Source organism: Rhopalosiphum padi, chromosome 2 (genome assembly GCF_020882245.1).
Source record: "Rhopalosiphum padi isolate XX-2018 chromosome 2, ASM2088224v1, whole genome shotgun sequence".
NCBI lineage: Eukaryota > Metazoa > Arthropoda > Insecta > Hemiptera > Aphididae > Rhopalosiphum > Rhopalosiphum padi.
Genome location: NC_083598.1, coordinates 48,208,449 through 48,225,540, shown reverse-complemented (window position 1 = coordinate 48,225,540; position 17,092 = coordinate 48,208,449). Strand labels below are relative to the sequence as shown.

Genomic DNA, 17,092 nt, shown 5'->3' with positions numbered 1-17,092 from the left:
GTAACGCTTTTCGTGGACACTTTTTCGTGACGGTTTTTTATTTTAATGTGCCAAAGCAAAGACATAAAATGTCAAAAATTATACTCTGAATTGAATTTTATTGACAACTTTTTGTTATGTTCAACTCTCTATAGTTTATCACTTATCATAGGAAAATTTATTTAGTTTTAATAATTCCGTCTTATATACATTAAGTATAATAAAGTGAACTAACGATGTTTTTAAACATAAATAATTATATAACCGCTATACAAACTTAAACATGAAGACAAAATAATAAATTTAAATACTGACTGTTTTTAATTGATTTAATAAAATAAAAATAATATTCATATGTTATTACCTAATCGTGTTAGGTACTATTAAAGAAATTTATTATGTATAAGGTTTAACTTATTGTAATACAAATTAATAATGAATATAAAGTATAAAAGAGTATTTTATTTACTAGAGTTGAAGAGTAGTGGTACATATTTTACTTTATTTATTTTGTATTTTTTATAAAATTATTATAGTTTATAACTAATTAGCATAACAAAATAATGTCGATTCAAACAATTTAAAAATTGTTTATATAATTCAAATTTTGTAATAAGAAACAAATTGTTGATGAATATTAAACTATGTTTAGTGTTTACACTAAAATATTTAAAATACTTCTACATTTTTTATCGATTTTTATAAATTATCAATTACATAAATATAAATCTATTTTTATCAAAACTCAAATTGATCGTGATGGATATCATCAGAATAATTTATGTAATTATTACTGTGTTAATATTAAAACAGTGCGTGCTTACTACAGGTTGTTCTAATAATACAGAAAGACAAACAAATTATTTCGTTAAAAACTTATAAAAATCCGCAAATGAATAGTAAATTATATCTACTTATTAGTTCTTGATTCATAATACAATAACGAAGCGCTAAATGATATGAACTATATATTTCAATGAACAAGCTAGTAATATTACTACAATAATGACATAACATCATTTTTTGGATATTTTTAAAGATTTGTATAAATATAGCTGATGACTGTTGTTATTTGTTTTTATAATGTAAACATAAATTATGGAAAATAAATTAATAATTTTCTGTAATCATAGGCCATAGCACGCACTGCACGCGTATCTCTTATAATTATTTGATTAGAATATAAGTATTCTTTGTAAACGAATGTAAATACTCGAAATCAACATAACATTTGTAAATTGTCAATTGTAAGCAGTAATATCTACCTTGAATAAAATAATGAATACAAGTGTATTAATAAATATATATTTTTTAGTGCGAATATCATTGACGTTATCGGAATGCTATTACGGTCGGCAGGTTTGCAAAATCGTTTGAATTTGGATGATAAATCGAGGAGCACAAAACGAATAGCATATTAATAATTTAACTATAGTTATTAAAATTGTGAATATTTTGGTAAGTGTTTAATATATTATTATTTTTACTTTCTTTTATTTTCCCCAATTTTACCCTAACTTAGTTCATTAAAGTTAGGTATATACTATGGTGATATAATAATTATTAATAAATATTAGATAGTTATACAAGATTAGATGACTTTTGAAGTTTAATGAATTATATCGATATGTAATTTTATATTATGAGTGGAACAGCGTCGGGTTACCTTAAAGGTAAACTAATCAGGTGATTGGAGCGGCAAGTTTGGCGCACTTAAAAAATAAAAAATAAAATATATTTATAATATTATATTATAATTTAAGACGGCGGCAAATTTCCTGCTTGTAGGCGGCAAATCGTCTAATTCGCCACTGGTGTGGACTGCGTGTAGAATAAATCAATATTGAATCTTTTTATTTTTTTTTTAATAAATAAATATCCCGATGATAGATAGGAATTATAGTATTCAATAATATTATATATATTGAAAATATCTAAAAATGTATTATACTATTTCATTCGATAGTTTTTGGATATTTTTTGATATAAAAGGTAGGTACTTAATTTGTTATTATTAGCTTATTCGTCCTGTTTCTTTCATTTTTTCTTTACTTAATAATAAGCATTATATTGATAAAAATTATATCATATATTTCATAACTTACTGTTATGCAGATCGCAAAATTATGCATGTATACTGCAGTATAGAAAATCTTCTATTCATATCCTATTATATTACAAATAGTAAACAAAATCCTTTTGAGTTTAGAAATATTATAAATTAATATAATAATTTGAAACATTATTCATACATTCAAATAAATTATGTCAATTTTCAACGTATACATTTTTAGTGTGATTTATTCAATTTTTTTGTCAATGTATATTTTGTAATTTCTATGTTTTGTTTAAAACAATTTATTTCTTGCAGGTTGAAGATAAAAAATTACGTTAAAAATTATTATTTTTATTGTTACTTAAAGCTATATATAAACTAATTTACAGAAACATATTGTGTTATTTTTAGTAAAAGTACTACTTTATTATTTAAAAAATGTCTATTAAAACTTAATTTATTAACATAATGCTTATTTAAACCAAATACTGTAGCTATAATTTAAGTGCTTTTATATCCAAAGTTTTTCCTACCTAGTATAAATTAAACATTACTGTTATAACGTGAGGTACCAAATTATACATATTACAAATAATAGATTAGGCATAGATATTGATATTTTAAGCCTCAAACCAATTGAAACCATTAAGTAATTTATTAAACAATTAATTACTAAATAAATATATTGTATAGTTTTTAGTTATTTGCATAAATATTTGTCATTTACGTACACTTCATACGAAATAAGATTATTAATTTAATTTAATTATCAAATCATAGACAAATTTATATTAAGTGTGTTATTTGTATATTGTATATTATAAATTATAATATTTAACATTAAATACTTTTTAAATACTTTTATTTTAAGATATTATTATTTGCTAATTTTATTAGATTAGAACTGTTAACTTCTATAACCTTGTCTTGTTTCTAATTGAACGTTGAAAAATTTTTACTTATCTTATATTTTTAGCCAACTCAACAGTAATTATAAAATAATAGCATAATATTATAATAATATATAAGTACCTACTATACATATGCATATCCTGGATTATATTTTTAGGAAAAGGGTTAATATGATTTAAAAAAATTAAATTAATGTTATTTAACTTAAAAATAATCTATTTTTAAATACCTACTACTAATATATAAAAATGATCATTATCTTCGGTATTTAGTTTATAGATACAAACCTAATATTATATTATTTATTTTAATATTTTATCCTATTTTTGTCATTATACCTACTCCATTTATCTTTATAACTATTATAATAATGAACATTTATTTGATAAAGTTAGATTTTATATAATAAACAATTTAATTTATGTAAAACCTCAAAAATGCTTTGAACATGTTATAAATTAAAACCATTAATGGTATAATTCTGATTTATAGTTGAGTGAGTAAAAAATGCCAGGAGTGAGGGGTCATTAATTATTTTCATAGTTAATCTGTTATTAAGGGGTTTAATACTTAATAATTTAGGTACAATGCATCATGATAAACATCGAACCTTCTCATTTTGAATTTAAGCATACGTGTTTCGTAATAAGCAGAAATATGTCTTGCTTCGATGTAAATATTAAATTTCATAGTAAAAACACCAAACATGGTTTTTATTTAACGTATTTTAATTTGTTTTAAAATAAACTCATTCTACATTCGTGTGTCGTAATGATTTTTGTATACCACCTTTTAATGAAAATTAATATATGATATTACTTTTGTAGGCAGTTTATGTATGTTATGACATTTGAAAGTGTACACTTTAATCCCGAAGTTCCAATATACAATAGTCAATGAACGTGATTTTGTTCAGAATATTCGGTAATTCGGTTGGTGCTCTATATGGTTAAATAGTAAAATCAAGTGTGGATCCAGCATGTATTTATTTGGTCGGGGCACTTTATAGGAAAAATTATATAATATAGATATAGCCCCCCACCAAAAAAAACAATATGATAACAATTTATGTTTGTTAATAGGTATTATTTTTTTCCAACGGGGGTGGCATTTGACCCAGTGTCCCCCTGGATACACAGTAAAATTTACTAAATAATAATTTTATTAACTTTAATGAGCATCAAATTTATATATAACAGGGGTGGCCAAACCGCGGCTCTAATCATAGACTTTTGCGGCTTGCATCTTATCGTAACATGCTCGCGAGTCTCTTCTCGCTGGCCACCCCTGATATATAAGATATAACACAATAATACTGTAATTTATGAGGTATGTGGACTACCTGTGTACTCTCTGACATTTGCCTTGGAGGCTCAATAGTGAGTGCGGTTTATAACAACGAAGAAGATATAGGTTAGGTTAAAAAAGTACAATTATTATTTAATATTTAGGTATATCGTGATCTGCCTAAATTACATTAATGATTATTATATGCTATATAGGTACTTACAGTACTTTTGTACAGCCAGTAATTTTGCTTCAAGGCGTATTTATTTACCTATGCACCGAGTTGACATAAAAAATCCCTTTTGTTTTATTTCGCCGCATTCATCCATCCATCAATATTTCTCTACTGCCATACAGCTGTCTGATTTCCATTATCGTTTTACATAAATTAAAAATGAAAACAATATACCTTCTATGATATAATCATGCTGTGAAGATTTATATAATATTTAACGTTTAATTTTCAAAATATATAAATAGGCATACTTGGAAGGTTTTATTTTATACTTGCGTTTGTGATGTTTTATATATCACGAAGCTACACGTACATATTTGTTTAAAGAAATTATATAATATATTATTATAATTAAGCGTAATATTCAAAAAATGAAAAGAATTTCATTCATAATTTTATCAATTATTATTATATTACTTATGTTGTGTACTTCGAACTGGTATTTATATCAAACGCATGAGCAGGTACGTGTATGCAAACGATAGGAATAATATAGTCGTGTAAGTCATTAGTATAATTATTGTTCTAAAATTTATTGTTTGTCGAAATGCGATCGGGACCGCTTTCTACTGCTACATGTGTTTATCTGGAGTATAATATACCTAGGTAATTGTTTTAATTTTTGGATTCGTAATAACTTTTTATACTATTCGATGTACACACTGTTTTGAGTGGTTCGTTCCCGAGTTAGTGCATATGTTAGTTTTATTTTCTCGTGTGATTAATATGGCATGTTACGATAAAAAGTTGTTGCTGCATCAGGTAAATATATGTTCACCGAGTTATACATTTTTATTGTTATTATTATAACGTGATTTGTTATCAAATAATATTATTATTGTCACTTGGTAGTAAGCATATTTCGTAAACTTGGCATTTACAGTTTTATAAAATGTCATGAATTGTTTTCAATATTTAGCAAGTTTTTTTATGCATAAAATCTATATGGCATTGTAGTTATTCCTAAATTAATATTAAACAATTACGATCTTATATACATTGTAATATATTATTTTTTTATAATTTATCATTATTCAAAATATTTCTCCATGTTATGATGGCTACGTCAATATAGAAGACCTTTCCGAAAGGTTAATTTTTAGATGATATAACGAAAAATATTATTTCCCACGTGTTTTATATGTTCACACAAATACTATACTAAAAAATTAAACATACATCTTTGTTGTATATAACGTATATTTGTATACCTGTTGGTTATCTTTGACTTGATAAATCGTTTATCTTTTAAACAATATTATTAGTGAACGTTTCTTCCGATTGATATTTAGAGAACATAAATTATGATTAGTTTCGTATACACAGATAAGCCAAATTATTTTCTTTGAAAAATATTAATCGAATGTTAAATACAATGCACTGTAGATATACGATTTTTGTTAACTAAATAAGTTACATATTAAACTGGTTTTAAGTGAATATGTTTTTTTTTTAATATATATGATTAAATGATTTCAATAAGTATATAATAATATTATTGTAAATAAAATATCATTACATGATTGAAGTATATTTTTATTATAGTCTTAAATTATTTATAACAATCAAAATATAATTGGACGAAATAATAATTATTTTCGTTTAACTTTGTTTAAACACTTTTTTTTCTTAAAAAAATTGGTAAAATAATATGTTTTAGATACGGCATGCGCGGACCTGCATAGATTCATTCGTTATAAAGTATTAAAATATAATTTTATATAGATAGGTCGTAAGTAATACTAGTACCTACATATTTAAGCTATTCCTTGAACATAATAATTTATAATAATACAATGTCTATATAACATTAGTTATTTTTACGTTGTTTAATATATATTATAATAAGATCATGATTGCTGAAGACTACACAAATTCACAAGGCTCTTTATCTACTTAGAATAAATTGCAATTTTAAAGTATGTTGATGATTAATAATATCCAACGCGTGAAATCATTGGAACTACGTTTTTAAATTAAGTGCGTTCTACAAACACATTTCATGGAGCAAAGATCATATAGGTATATACTATATTCCCATTATTATTTTAACCCATTCCATGTTTCATATATTTTACGTCATAACAATATTATATTCACCTATTCTGTCGTTAAACTACCGATTCATTTGGTGTAAAGTCAATATATATGTATATAAATTGGGTAAAGTTATTCAAATTTTTCGTGTCTTCCATACATATGCGGCCATATTATATTGTACCTTTTACATTCTCTCGTTGTATTATTAATAGTCTTGGATTCCATTTCGTTTAACAAATGAATTGTAAATCCGACAATATTGTAGTAGGATTAAAGAAATGATGCATCGGGGGGTCGTTAATCGGGTATGATGCTTTTGAATGTCCATTGTTATGATGAGTTGTTATTAACATAACATAGAGGCAAATAAAGTATATAATAATGCATACATAAATATATATTTATAAAGGTATGTATGACGTAATACCGATCATCCACATGTCATCCATTATATCGAAGAAAAGTTATACAGTTTTTTTAATGGATTTTTTCGAGTATGTTAATTTTGTCCATTTAATATTTCTATTTGTTTGTGTTTTTTCTTTTGGAAAACCCTTTATAAATTTATTTTGTCTTAATGTTTTTATCGTTAGTGCAAATATTTCACAATATGGATTATACGTTTAACATAATGTAATGTATACATTTTTAATTCAAGTTTCAGTGATTTGAAAAAACAGTAATTTACGACATACTAATTGTAAGCAACCAAACAGCTTAAAATGCTGTTATTTGGATACAATGATTTTTTAATCGATTTAAAATATATTACAATAACAGTCAATACAAATGTTTGACACCCAATTTTTTCTATAGATATATATATTTTGGACTAATATTTATAAAATTATTCACGATTAGAGTTCGAAACATCTGATAATTCGAACACGATAAATTTGTTTAGAGGGGTTGAACCCTGGCTCTGTTTTATATAATATGCTTTATTATTATGAAAATGTGATTATATTGAAATTATCAAAATCATAATCATTATTAATATTTTAAATATTGGTACAACACTATATAATCATGATTTAAGATATTAATTGGTGTGTAAACTGTACAAGTACAGCCTAAAATGTAGATACAATTATAAAATCACTAACCAGTAACCACATTATATTTATTTGAATTAAGAGTTCAAAATGTTTATCTAAATTATTGCAAGCAAATTACTGACATGAAATAATAATCCAAGGCCTTAACGTAAATTAAAATTACTCACATTCTAAGTAACAACTAAAATTTGATTATTAATTAATATAATATTTTATTATTGTATAATCAATCAATTGTATAAATATGCCATTATTCAAAATAAATACATTAAAAGTAGGTACTATGAGTTTGCTAACATTATATTTTGTTTGAATTTGCTTCTCCTCCCCTCAAGCCACAGCTGATGTGTAGCATATTTACATATATGTATTAAACATAATATATTAAGCCTTATAAATAATATTCGTTGAAGTATTGAACAAGTATTCCCATAAATATTATTCAGAGGCAAATAATGTAATCGAAATTCATGAACAACTAGATCCATGTCACGTTTCAAAATTGATTCACTTGAGATCCACAATCCTTGAACTTGAGCAGTTTCTTACAAAAATATAAAATACTCGTTTTCGTAAAATTTTGGTGTCTAAATAAACACGGGGATCGTAATGTGTTGTTCCATTTGAACCTGTGTTGTGTGTAGATACTAGATAGCCTCGGGCCGTAGCAGCAGATAGACGAAAAAGATTTTGGGACAACGGCGCGTTGCTTCCACAGTGTTGCACTACCAGCGTATATAGCCTATATATTATATATAATTACCCTTGTAAACATGTAATGGAATAATTATTACCGTTGGCTAAAAGCATCATGCATTCATCCCATGTGAAGAAACATGCACATACCTATATGTATGTATAAATATATATATATACACACCTACGTAGTCCGTCGAGGGTTTATTTTTTTTTTTAAACGCCTCTCAACATTATGACCGAGAGCGAGTGTGCACACGTATTAAAAGAAATTAAATCATCTCGTCAGATTTGGAGTAGAAATCTGTTTTATACTCTATACTTAAATTATTATCACTTGACGCGTTGTCAGTTTGTTATTATTATTATTTTATAAAACACATAATTGTTATCATTATGTTTTAACCAATATTATTTTAATATACCTAATAGCTGGTACTGGCAATTATGTTTATATTATGTATACATTTGATAATAAAATAAAATCTGTTATTCTTTAAACCATTATAGTTATAAAATTAGCACTGGTGACAGATTGGAGATTAATAGAGAGGCGTATTCCGATAAAGCCGTTTCTATCACATATTTTCTGTCCGCTAGATTTCTTTTTTTTTTGCCAGTTCCGGTATAGAAGCTGGAAATTTTTATAAATTCAGTAACAATGAGTAGTATATAGAAGATCAGTAAAAATAAACTCTACAAGATCTCTATTTACCATGTAAAAACGAAGACGTATTAAACAATAATTTAATATGAAATATTTTTACTTGGCAATAATATGTTTCTGTTAAAGACAGTTATAATAAAAATTGGTGAACCTTCTGAATCCATAATGCTTGTATTCAGTAATAATATTTTTTACTGTCTACTATTACTTATAAAACTGTTTTGTTTAACTAACCTAATTTCTTTATTAAACTTCAAAACAGACAAAACAGTTATTATAAAATTATTAGTGAAAAATGGTAAATTTATTCAAACGTAATTAAAATTGCCAATAATAAAAATTTTAGTTTATCTTTTTATGTAGTCAAAAATATTACGTTCTGATAATAACGATAACATTATACATTTAACACTAAGAAATAGTCATTAAAAAAATATTTGATAGATAATATTTCTATAGAGTTGTCCAATTTCGATTATCATTTAAATGTTTAAAACATAATTAGTATGAAAGGTACCCTAGATGTATATTAGAATGAACAGCGAAAAAAATATATTTCTATGTACTGTATGATTTTCGATATTATTGTACTACCTATATAGATACTTACGCCATGTATTATTCAATTTATCTGGTTCTCATGAACCCGGTTAATGTATGTCGGTAATTCGACAACCGAATAAACGGACGACAATGAAAAGTATTTCCGTGCCTCGTAGAGCGAAGATTTATCCACGGGGCATTCGAAACAAAAAAAAAGAATGTTTTTCTCTCGTCTTCATTGTAATGTAAATAATAATTTTAATAATAAAAATGGTTTCATATTTTCTGCTGTATTCTAATCTTGTAATATCTAAACAATACTGTGAGGATGAAAAATAACAGTTTAATTATACATAGAAAGAGCCGTCCTGAAAGCGTGCATCTATTATTGTAACCTTCTGCTAGAACACCTGGCAAAGGATTACAATATATGTGAACCGGGAGTAAAAAAAAAAAGTGTTGCGTTTTCATTCTTTTTTATAAACTCTATATGAATTGGAATATTGTCAAGCCATTATATGTAATATATTTAAACGTATAATATCAGACTACATTTTAAAGTAATAGAAACGTAAAAATATCATTTAAAATTTAAAAGGAATAATACCGGTCTTTTTTTCGTTATGTACAAATGTAATGTCTCTCAATTTAAGTTCAATACTTTAAAAATGTTACTTATGTGTGTTATGGCTACATTATATATGATTTCATTATAAGCGTTGTTTTATGTTTTATTATTATTGTATCTTAGGTATAATTGAACTAATAACTCTCGATTATAATTATTAACATTTTTCCAGCATAATAAATTTAATATTTTATTGAGTTTTACATTAAATTAACGAAATGTATTTTTTTTTTTTTTTTATGTGGATTTCATCTCTATTTTTGTTCATCATGGACAATGGACATTATATGTATGTACACAATACAATATTGAAACGAATATAAAAAACAGTTATTGCTGCCTATTTCACTCTTGGAAAACTATCAGTAGTCATACACATTTAAAATTTGCATATAGATATGTAATATATAATATGCATAAATGTTAACGTGTCGTGTTTTGAATACAAATTATTTATTAAGAAATTTGCAGAGTTTAAATTTTTAACATATTTTTAGTCTTATGCGTCTTATAAAATATATACTTATTTTAACACAGATTAAGGTTGGATTTGTCTTTATTTGAAAAATGCTATCTTGGTACATAAAAAAAACTATTTCATCGTAATAATCAAAATTTCTTACATACAATATTATAATGAGTAATGTTCATGTAATAAAATGTTCTCCGTCATAAACTAAATCTTAATTGTTATATAAACTGCATATTATTCTACTATAATTATATTATTTTCTTCTTTTTTCTTTTTCTTTTTCTTTTTCTTTACTGTTTTTATTTATGTTATATATATATATAAGGTTATAGGTAATTTTATCGGTAAACCTTTATTATTAAAAAAACAAAATGTATTAAAGCAAATTATATATTTTATTTTTTACTTTTTTGAATGACAAAATACCTTTTTTATTTCATATTCCAAAACACAATATTTTCCTGAGAAATTTCATATATACAAATCGAATGTTGAGCGAATATTTATTAATTACCTATTTACTATAGTTAACTATAAGTATTTAAAGTTTAAATGAGCTGAGTGATGTGGAACAGTACTACAGACGTAGCTGTATGTACTTCACAAAATGATTGCTACTATGCAATTGTGTCTGCTCGTCTAAACTTGAATATTTGTAAGTTATAACTAATTAACAACTCATTCAAAATTCAATTTTTATGAAATAAAATATATCTAGATTAGATTTCCACTTAAAAAACTGACACTTGCGTATTTTAAGAAGATAATAGTAAATTATTTCTGTGGATAAAAAAATATGCAATTTAGAATTGATTTTTTGTCGTTTTAAAGCAGGCCCGGTTGTAATGGTTGTATACAAACAATTTAAACAATATAATTAAACAACTAAAAAAATATTATGGATGATGATTTTAGTTATCGATTTTTCATATATATTAATAATATAGCCTATATAAGTAAGTAGGTAAATAGAATATAAATGCAATTGGTCGACTCAATTGCCACGATTTTTATGTATGTTTGCGAAACAAATTATTTATGATCAAAATACCTTTATGAAATATTTTGGCTTAATGACAATGCTTTGTTGTTGCGTGCCATCAGAAAACATAGACATTATTAATATATCGTTTATTACTCAAACGTCACGAGCTTGTAACAACTATAATAGCTGCAGTGTACAATTACATTGTATAAGCATAAACATATTATTAATTGTCTAATATAATATTTACCCGTAACCCAAATAAATAAATGCGATGAGTTAAATAAAAACTATACATTTTGTACTCTTTCAATAAATTGTTTGACAATAACTTTTGTATTTATAATACACTATATCTACTATATAGTATATTACTCTTAAACGCCTATGCACATGTGTCAAAATTATTTCCAGAATACAAGTATCACAATAAACTATTTAAAACTTCATCGTTATTTTACATAGTTTTTACGGGTCTATCGACTTGACTCATATATGTGACTAATTATTCTGAATAAACGTCAAATAATTAAATTAGAATGGCGGTCGTTCATCGAAACTATTCTTACCAGTTACCTCTATATATATGCTACGCATCACAATGCTTGTATTATTATAATACTCTATTCTATTGTAATACTTATACATTGCGGTAGACAGTTATAATGTTTTTTAGCCATACGTCATTATATTAATTATTCATGGGTTATAACTAAAAAACCACTGTTATTATGATTATTTAATTTTAGTGAAGTTATTATTCATACCATTTTCAATGTTAATATTTTCTCATTAGTCATTACATTTTTTTTTTAAATCCCATAGACGATACGAGCAACGGATTTACAGCCACTATCTTTGAAATAGTTGATATTAGTAATCATATTTGTAAACGACGAGGAATAAATGACATTTTAACAAAAAAAGCATTCTAACATAAATGTTTTGTATAATTTTTTTTTTTTTGATTTAATTTTTACAATTTATTGGAACAATTAAAAGACACAAATACAAATAAATCAGTGTGAATTTTCGTAATAATATCTACGATTTATCCATATTAATCCAATATAATTTCTAATATTATACATAAGATAATAGAAATTACTGTAATAAATAAATTTGATTTTTTTTAAATTATTTATTGTGTAATATATATATATATATAGGTATATCACTTAATGAAAAGAGTTATTTATCAAAAATGTGGTAAAATAATTACCATATATTATACACTTACTAAAGAATGTAACTGCTTAATTTTTATTAAATTACTTAATACTTACCATATAAAGTTATATTATCATATTGATCATTGAAAATGTTTACATTTGATAGATATGTAGCAAGAGGTAATAGGGTGGTGTAAATAAATAAAAACTTTTACCTATTACAACTATGAAGCATTAATTCTGTGATATTTTTATTGGTATAATCAGTAAGCAGTACTGTCTATTATTTAATAGGTACCAAATAATGTTGTATAAATATTTACCGATTATAAAATATAAGTACTTTGACATTTTCATCTTGGCATTAATTTAAAATAAAATAAAACATTTTTTTTATTTAGTGTTGAAGAATCGTTATAATATTTTACTTATTGTATTGTGTGCATTTTACAGGACGTCAGATTTTGTTTAAATGGCTTCCGAAAAATTGACTGCACGATGTGATCCGTACCAGGAGATGGAAAACTATTTAGAAAAAGTGGCTGTAAGTTTGATTTAATGAAACCTTTTTATTTTAATTAATTTGTTATTAGGTATAAATAATTTATAATTTGGGACACATGTGTAGCAGTGGTGTACTAACCCCCCGCTTTTGGAGATAACCTCGCCTCCCCGAACATTTTCTGAAGAATTAGTTTCTTATGAGATCTATATTTTTGGTCATCCAAATTGTTTATTAAAAATTACCCCTCCCTCCATCACTAAAAAAAGAATATATGTTTATATTTAATTACAATTTTTCCTCGTGTTAAATAAGTTATTCCTATACCATTAAATGCTAATGTCACATATTATTCCATGCAGTGCTTCTTGATATTTTTCTTGTTTTTTATATACTGGAATAATGATGGGACTTCCACTGCAGTTCCCACTATCACCAAAACTACAAATATTGTAAGGGCCGTGGGGGGAGATACATAATGTACTCGACACTCGTATGTGTGCGTTTTACTCGTTAGTATTTTTTTAACGACAAACTGTAACCTATAAGAATGAAAGATTATAATTTGTAGTCATGTTTCTATGTTTCATTATGTTTCTAATTAAAATGTTTTGTTTTTCTGATTTTAAGTTCAATGTTAGTGATTCTAAACATATAAACACAAAATATAGTATATACGGAGTGATATTATACGTAGTTTTTTGGAATACCTAAACCTTTCCTTTTCAAAAATAACCTTGAAATACATACATATTATTCAGTATCACGTGTTATATGTGTAATGAGTATAGTGACACATGCGATATAAATGATTAGAATAATCGTGAATATGTAAAAATTATAAATATATTCAAATTAAATATAGCCTAGGTACATAATAAAATATATAGGTGTAATATTATAACATATTTATACGTGTGACTAACATAATAATGTAGAATTTAATGCATATATTGTAAAATATGTATTTGTAAGTGGTTGATGTTAATAATAAACTTTAAAAAAATATAAATACCTACTGTACTTTGAATTGAGTGGTGATAAAATGTATTTCCACATTGGATTTATAATTATGTATTTGATTATTTACAAATTTGTTTTTTTTTTTTGTTTTTTCACTTTATAATTTATAATAATATTCAAAAAGTGTTATGCAGAACGTATATAAATAACATACACATTTTACTTCAAATTAAAACTGTACAATTAATATAATTAATAGTTTTAGAGAAAATAGAAAAAAAGTATCTCTTAAAAATGTATTTAAGTATTCATATTTTATTGAAAAATACATGGATAAGTTAATCGGTGGATGATATAATAATTTATAATTTTTTTTAAATGCTACCATTCTTGTATTAATTTGTTTATTAAATTATTTTGAATTTAAAAATTAAGATTTCTTTAAAATAATTATCCTAATACTTTAGTTTAAAACAATTAAATACATTTTGTAATATTTTTATTATTCAACTAGAATCTCCTTTTAATAAAAAAAAATATATTGCAATTAAATATAAATGTATGTAAGTATAGTGGCCAACTGGGTATACACAAGGCGTTGCACATAAATAGTATTATTTAAAAAATATGTACATATTATTATCACGAATATATTTATAAATTTCAAAATAATTGAACATCAATAACTTAATAATTTAAAACCTAATACATTTTTATCAATTTATAACTTATTATATTATTGAATTGATATTGTCTAAATAAATAATAAATAACTATATAACAGCGAAATATTTTTAAAACGTTTTTTGACGAGTAACATAATACTTATAGGTTGTTAATAGATTATTGTGCCTAATGAATAATTTACATATTTTGGTTATCGAAAAAAATCTTCGTATGGTCTATGTTAGTACGTTTTATCATTTTTTTCATACGAGGTTTTCAATATTATTAATATATAAAACATGTAAAACCATCGTCGTATGTTGATGTAGCCGTTTTAAAATAATAAAATAATGTATTCTCGACTAAAACAATGTATTCTTGAGATATTTTGTTTATACTAATTCCGAATTCAACTTTTTTTTTGTTATTTACTCGGGTATATTTTATTAAAATCGTCTCGTGAAAAATAATATACAGGTATACAAATATATATATATAAATATATATTCCGCCTGTCTCAAGCAGATTAATGTTATTACTTAATATATGCTGTAAAAAAAACATCCAATCCCATTAGCCATTAGTTTAAACATATTGACATGTGGTTTAACCGCGTGATGTTAGTGAGAATCATTTTATAAACCATTTTTTAAATGTATTTAGTATTTGTTAATAATATATTATTATGTTATTATTAGTACTCCAAACATAATATAACACAACACCAAATTCGTTTTGAAGGATTGTTCTATTTTAAATTTGAATTTATGCTGTCACGTCGTTAAGTATAGATAATTTCAATATATTCTCTTTGCACTAATGAATATCAGCTTGTGTATTTACTTTTTGTTATTCTATTTGTTTAGTGAAAATGTGAAAATATTTATTTTGGAATAAGAATTTGTCAAAGGTTTTAAATAGTTTAATGCGTTTCGATTTTGGGCTAAATTTATTGAGAGTGAATTTGTAAGGCAAATAAATACCTACTTTTCTACTTAAATACAATATTATATTCTTAACTTTTTTACTTATTTATTAAAGCCGGTCGCCGGTGTTGTCATAGACATGATATAAAAACAATTATTACTATTAACTATTAATCGAAATTTTCGGTTCGCAGTAGCACTTCTATGCCGATTTTTTGTACGTAAAAGACACATAACAAAATATGTTTTTCAAATATATTTTAATGAATATTTAATAAAAATATCAAATTTTGGTTTCAATCACTTCCGGTATTAATAAAACCGAATGTATTTATTTATTTTACACCATATAATAATATATTATTACATAATATTTACAGATAGTTTATAGATAGCATGATAAATTTCTATTTGTTTATTTTGTATGTATTTTAAAGTTATTTTTAATATTCAGGTAATCGTGGGGGTCATTTATAAATCTTATATACATCTACTTATAACCGATAAATCGGTCGATCAGTGGATAAAATATTTAGGTCGTCGTCAGTATTGCTAGCGTTTATAAATTGTACTGATTTATAGATAAAAATTTAAAATATTTTTTAATTTTTACTTATTAGAAAATCTGTAGAAATTCGGTAAGAGATTTCAAAACATACGTATTTAAATTTGTATGAAATCACTCAAAAATAATGATTTTAAATGTTAATTTTTTATAATATTTCCTTAAAATTTTATTTTAAAAAGTAAAAATTAAGAATAACAGTGTCTATATCTAATTGAAATAAAAAAAAAGTATAAAAATAATGGGATGAATATCAAAAGTTTACTAAGGTAATAAATAACAAATTTAAATAATACATTTTCAGATTTCTTATCATATAGCCATTTTTGTTGAACCAAAATTATACTATGCTTTTTGTGAAAATATTACTCGTCGACTAAAAATTTATGACATTTGCGTGTATGATCAGAAACGAAGGTGAATTTTTTACACTTAATTTCTGACAAACTAATGAAACGAAATCTATTCTTCTTAATGTTTTCGTGTAAAATGAATTTTATTACTTATAACCAAGTCACCAAGGCGTCGATTTTGATGTATGATAAAGAAAAAATATTATCTAATTCAGTTCAATTGCCAATCAGTTATAGTTTAAAAATTATAATAACAAAAAAAACATATTCAGAGAAGCTAGTTAACAAATATACCACCTAATTCTACTCTTGTCAGTTGTCAAATAAATATTGATTACATATCTATGACATATTATAATCTCACACGTATCCAACACAATAATTTAT

General features: G+C 24.4%; 1 protein-coding gene across 1 annotated transcript in view; it reads left to right on the top strand.

Moving 5' to 3' along the window:
• Positions 1-17,092, top strand: part of LOC132919653 (rho GTPase-activating protein 7) — a 105,738-nt gene that overhangs the window by 16,872 nt on the left and 71,774 nt on the right. The window contains 2 exon segments of the mRNA XM_060981415.1: positions 1,295-1,437; positions 13,184-13,274. Coding sequence (XP_060837398.1) covers positions 13,203-13,274 — 72 coding nt within the window. The 5' untranslated portion in view covers positions 1,295-1,437; positions 13,184-13,202.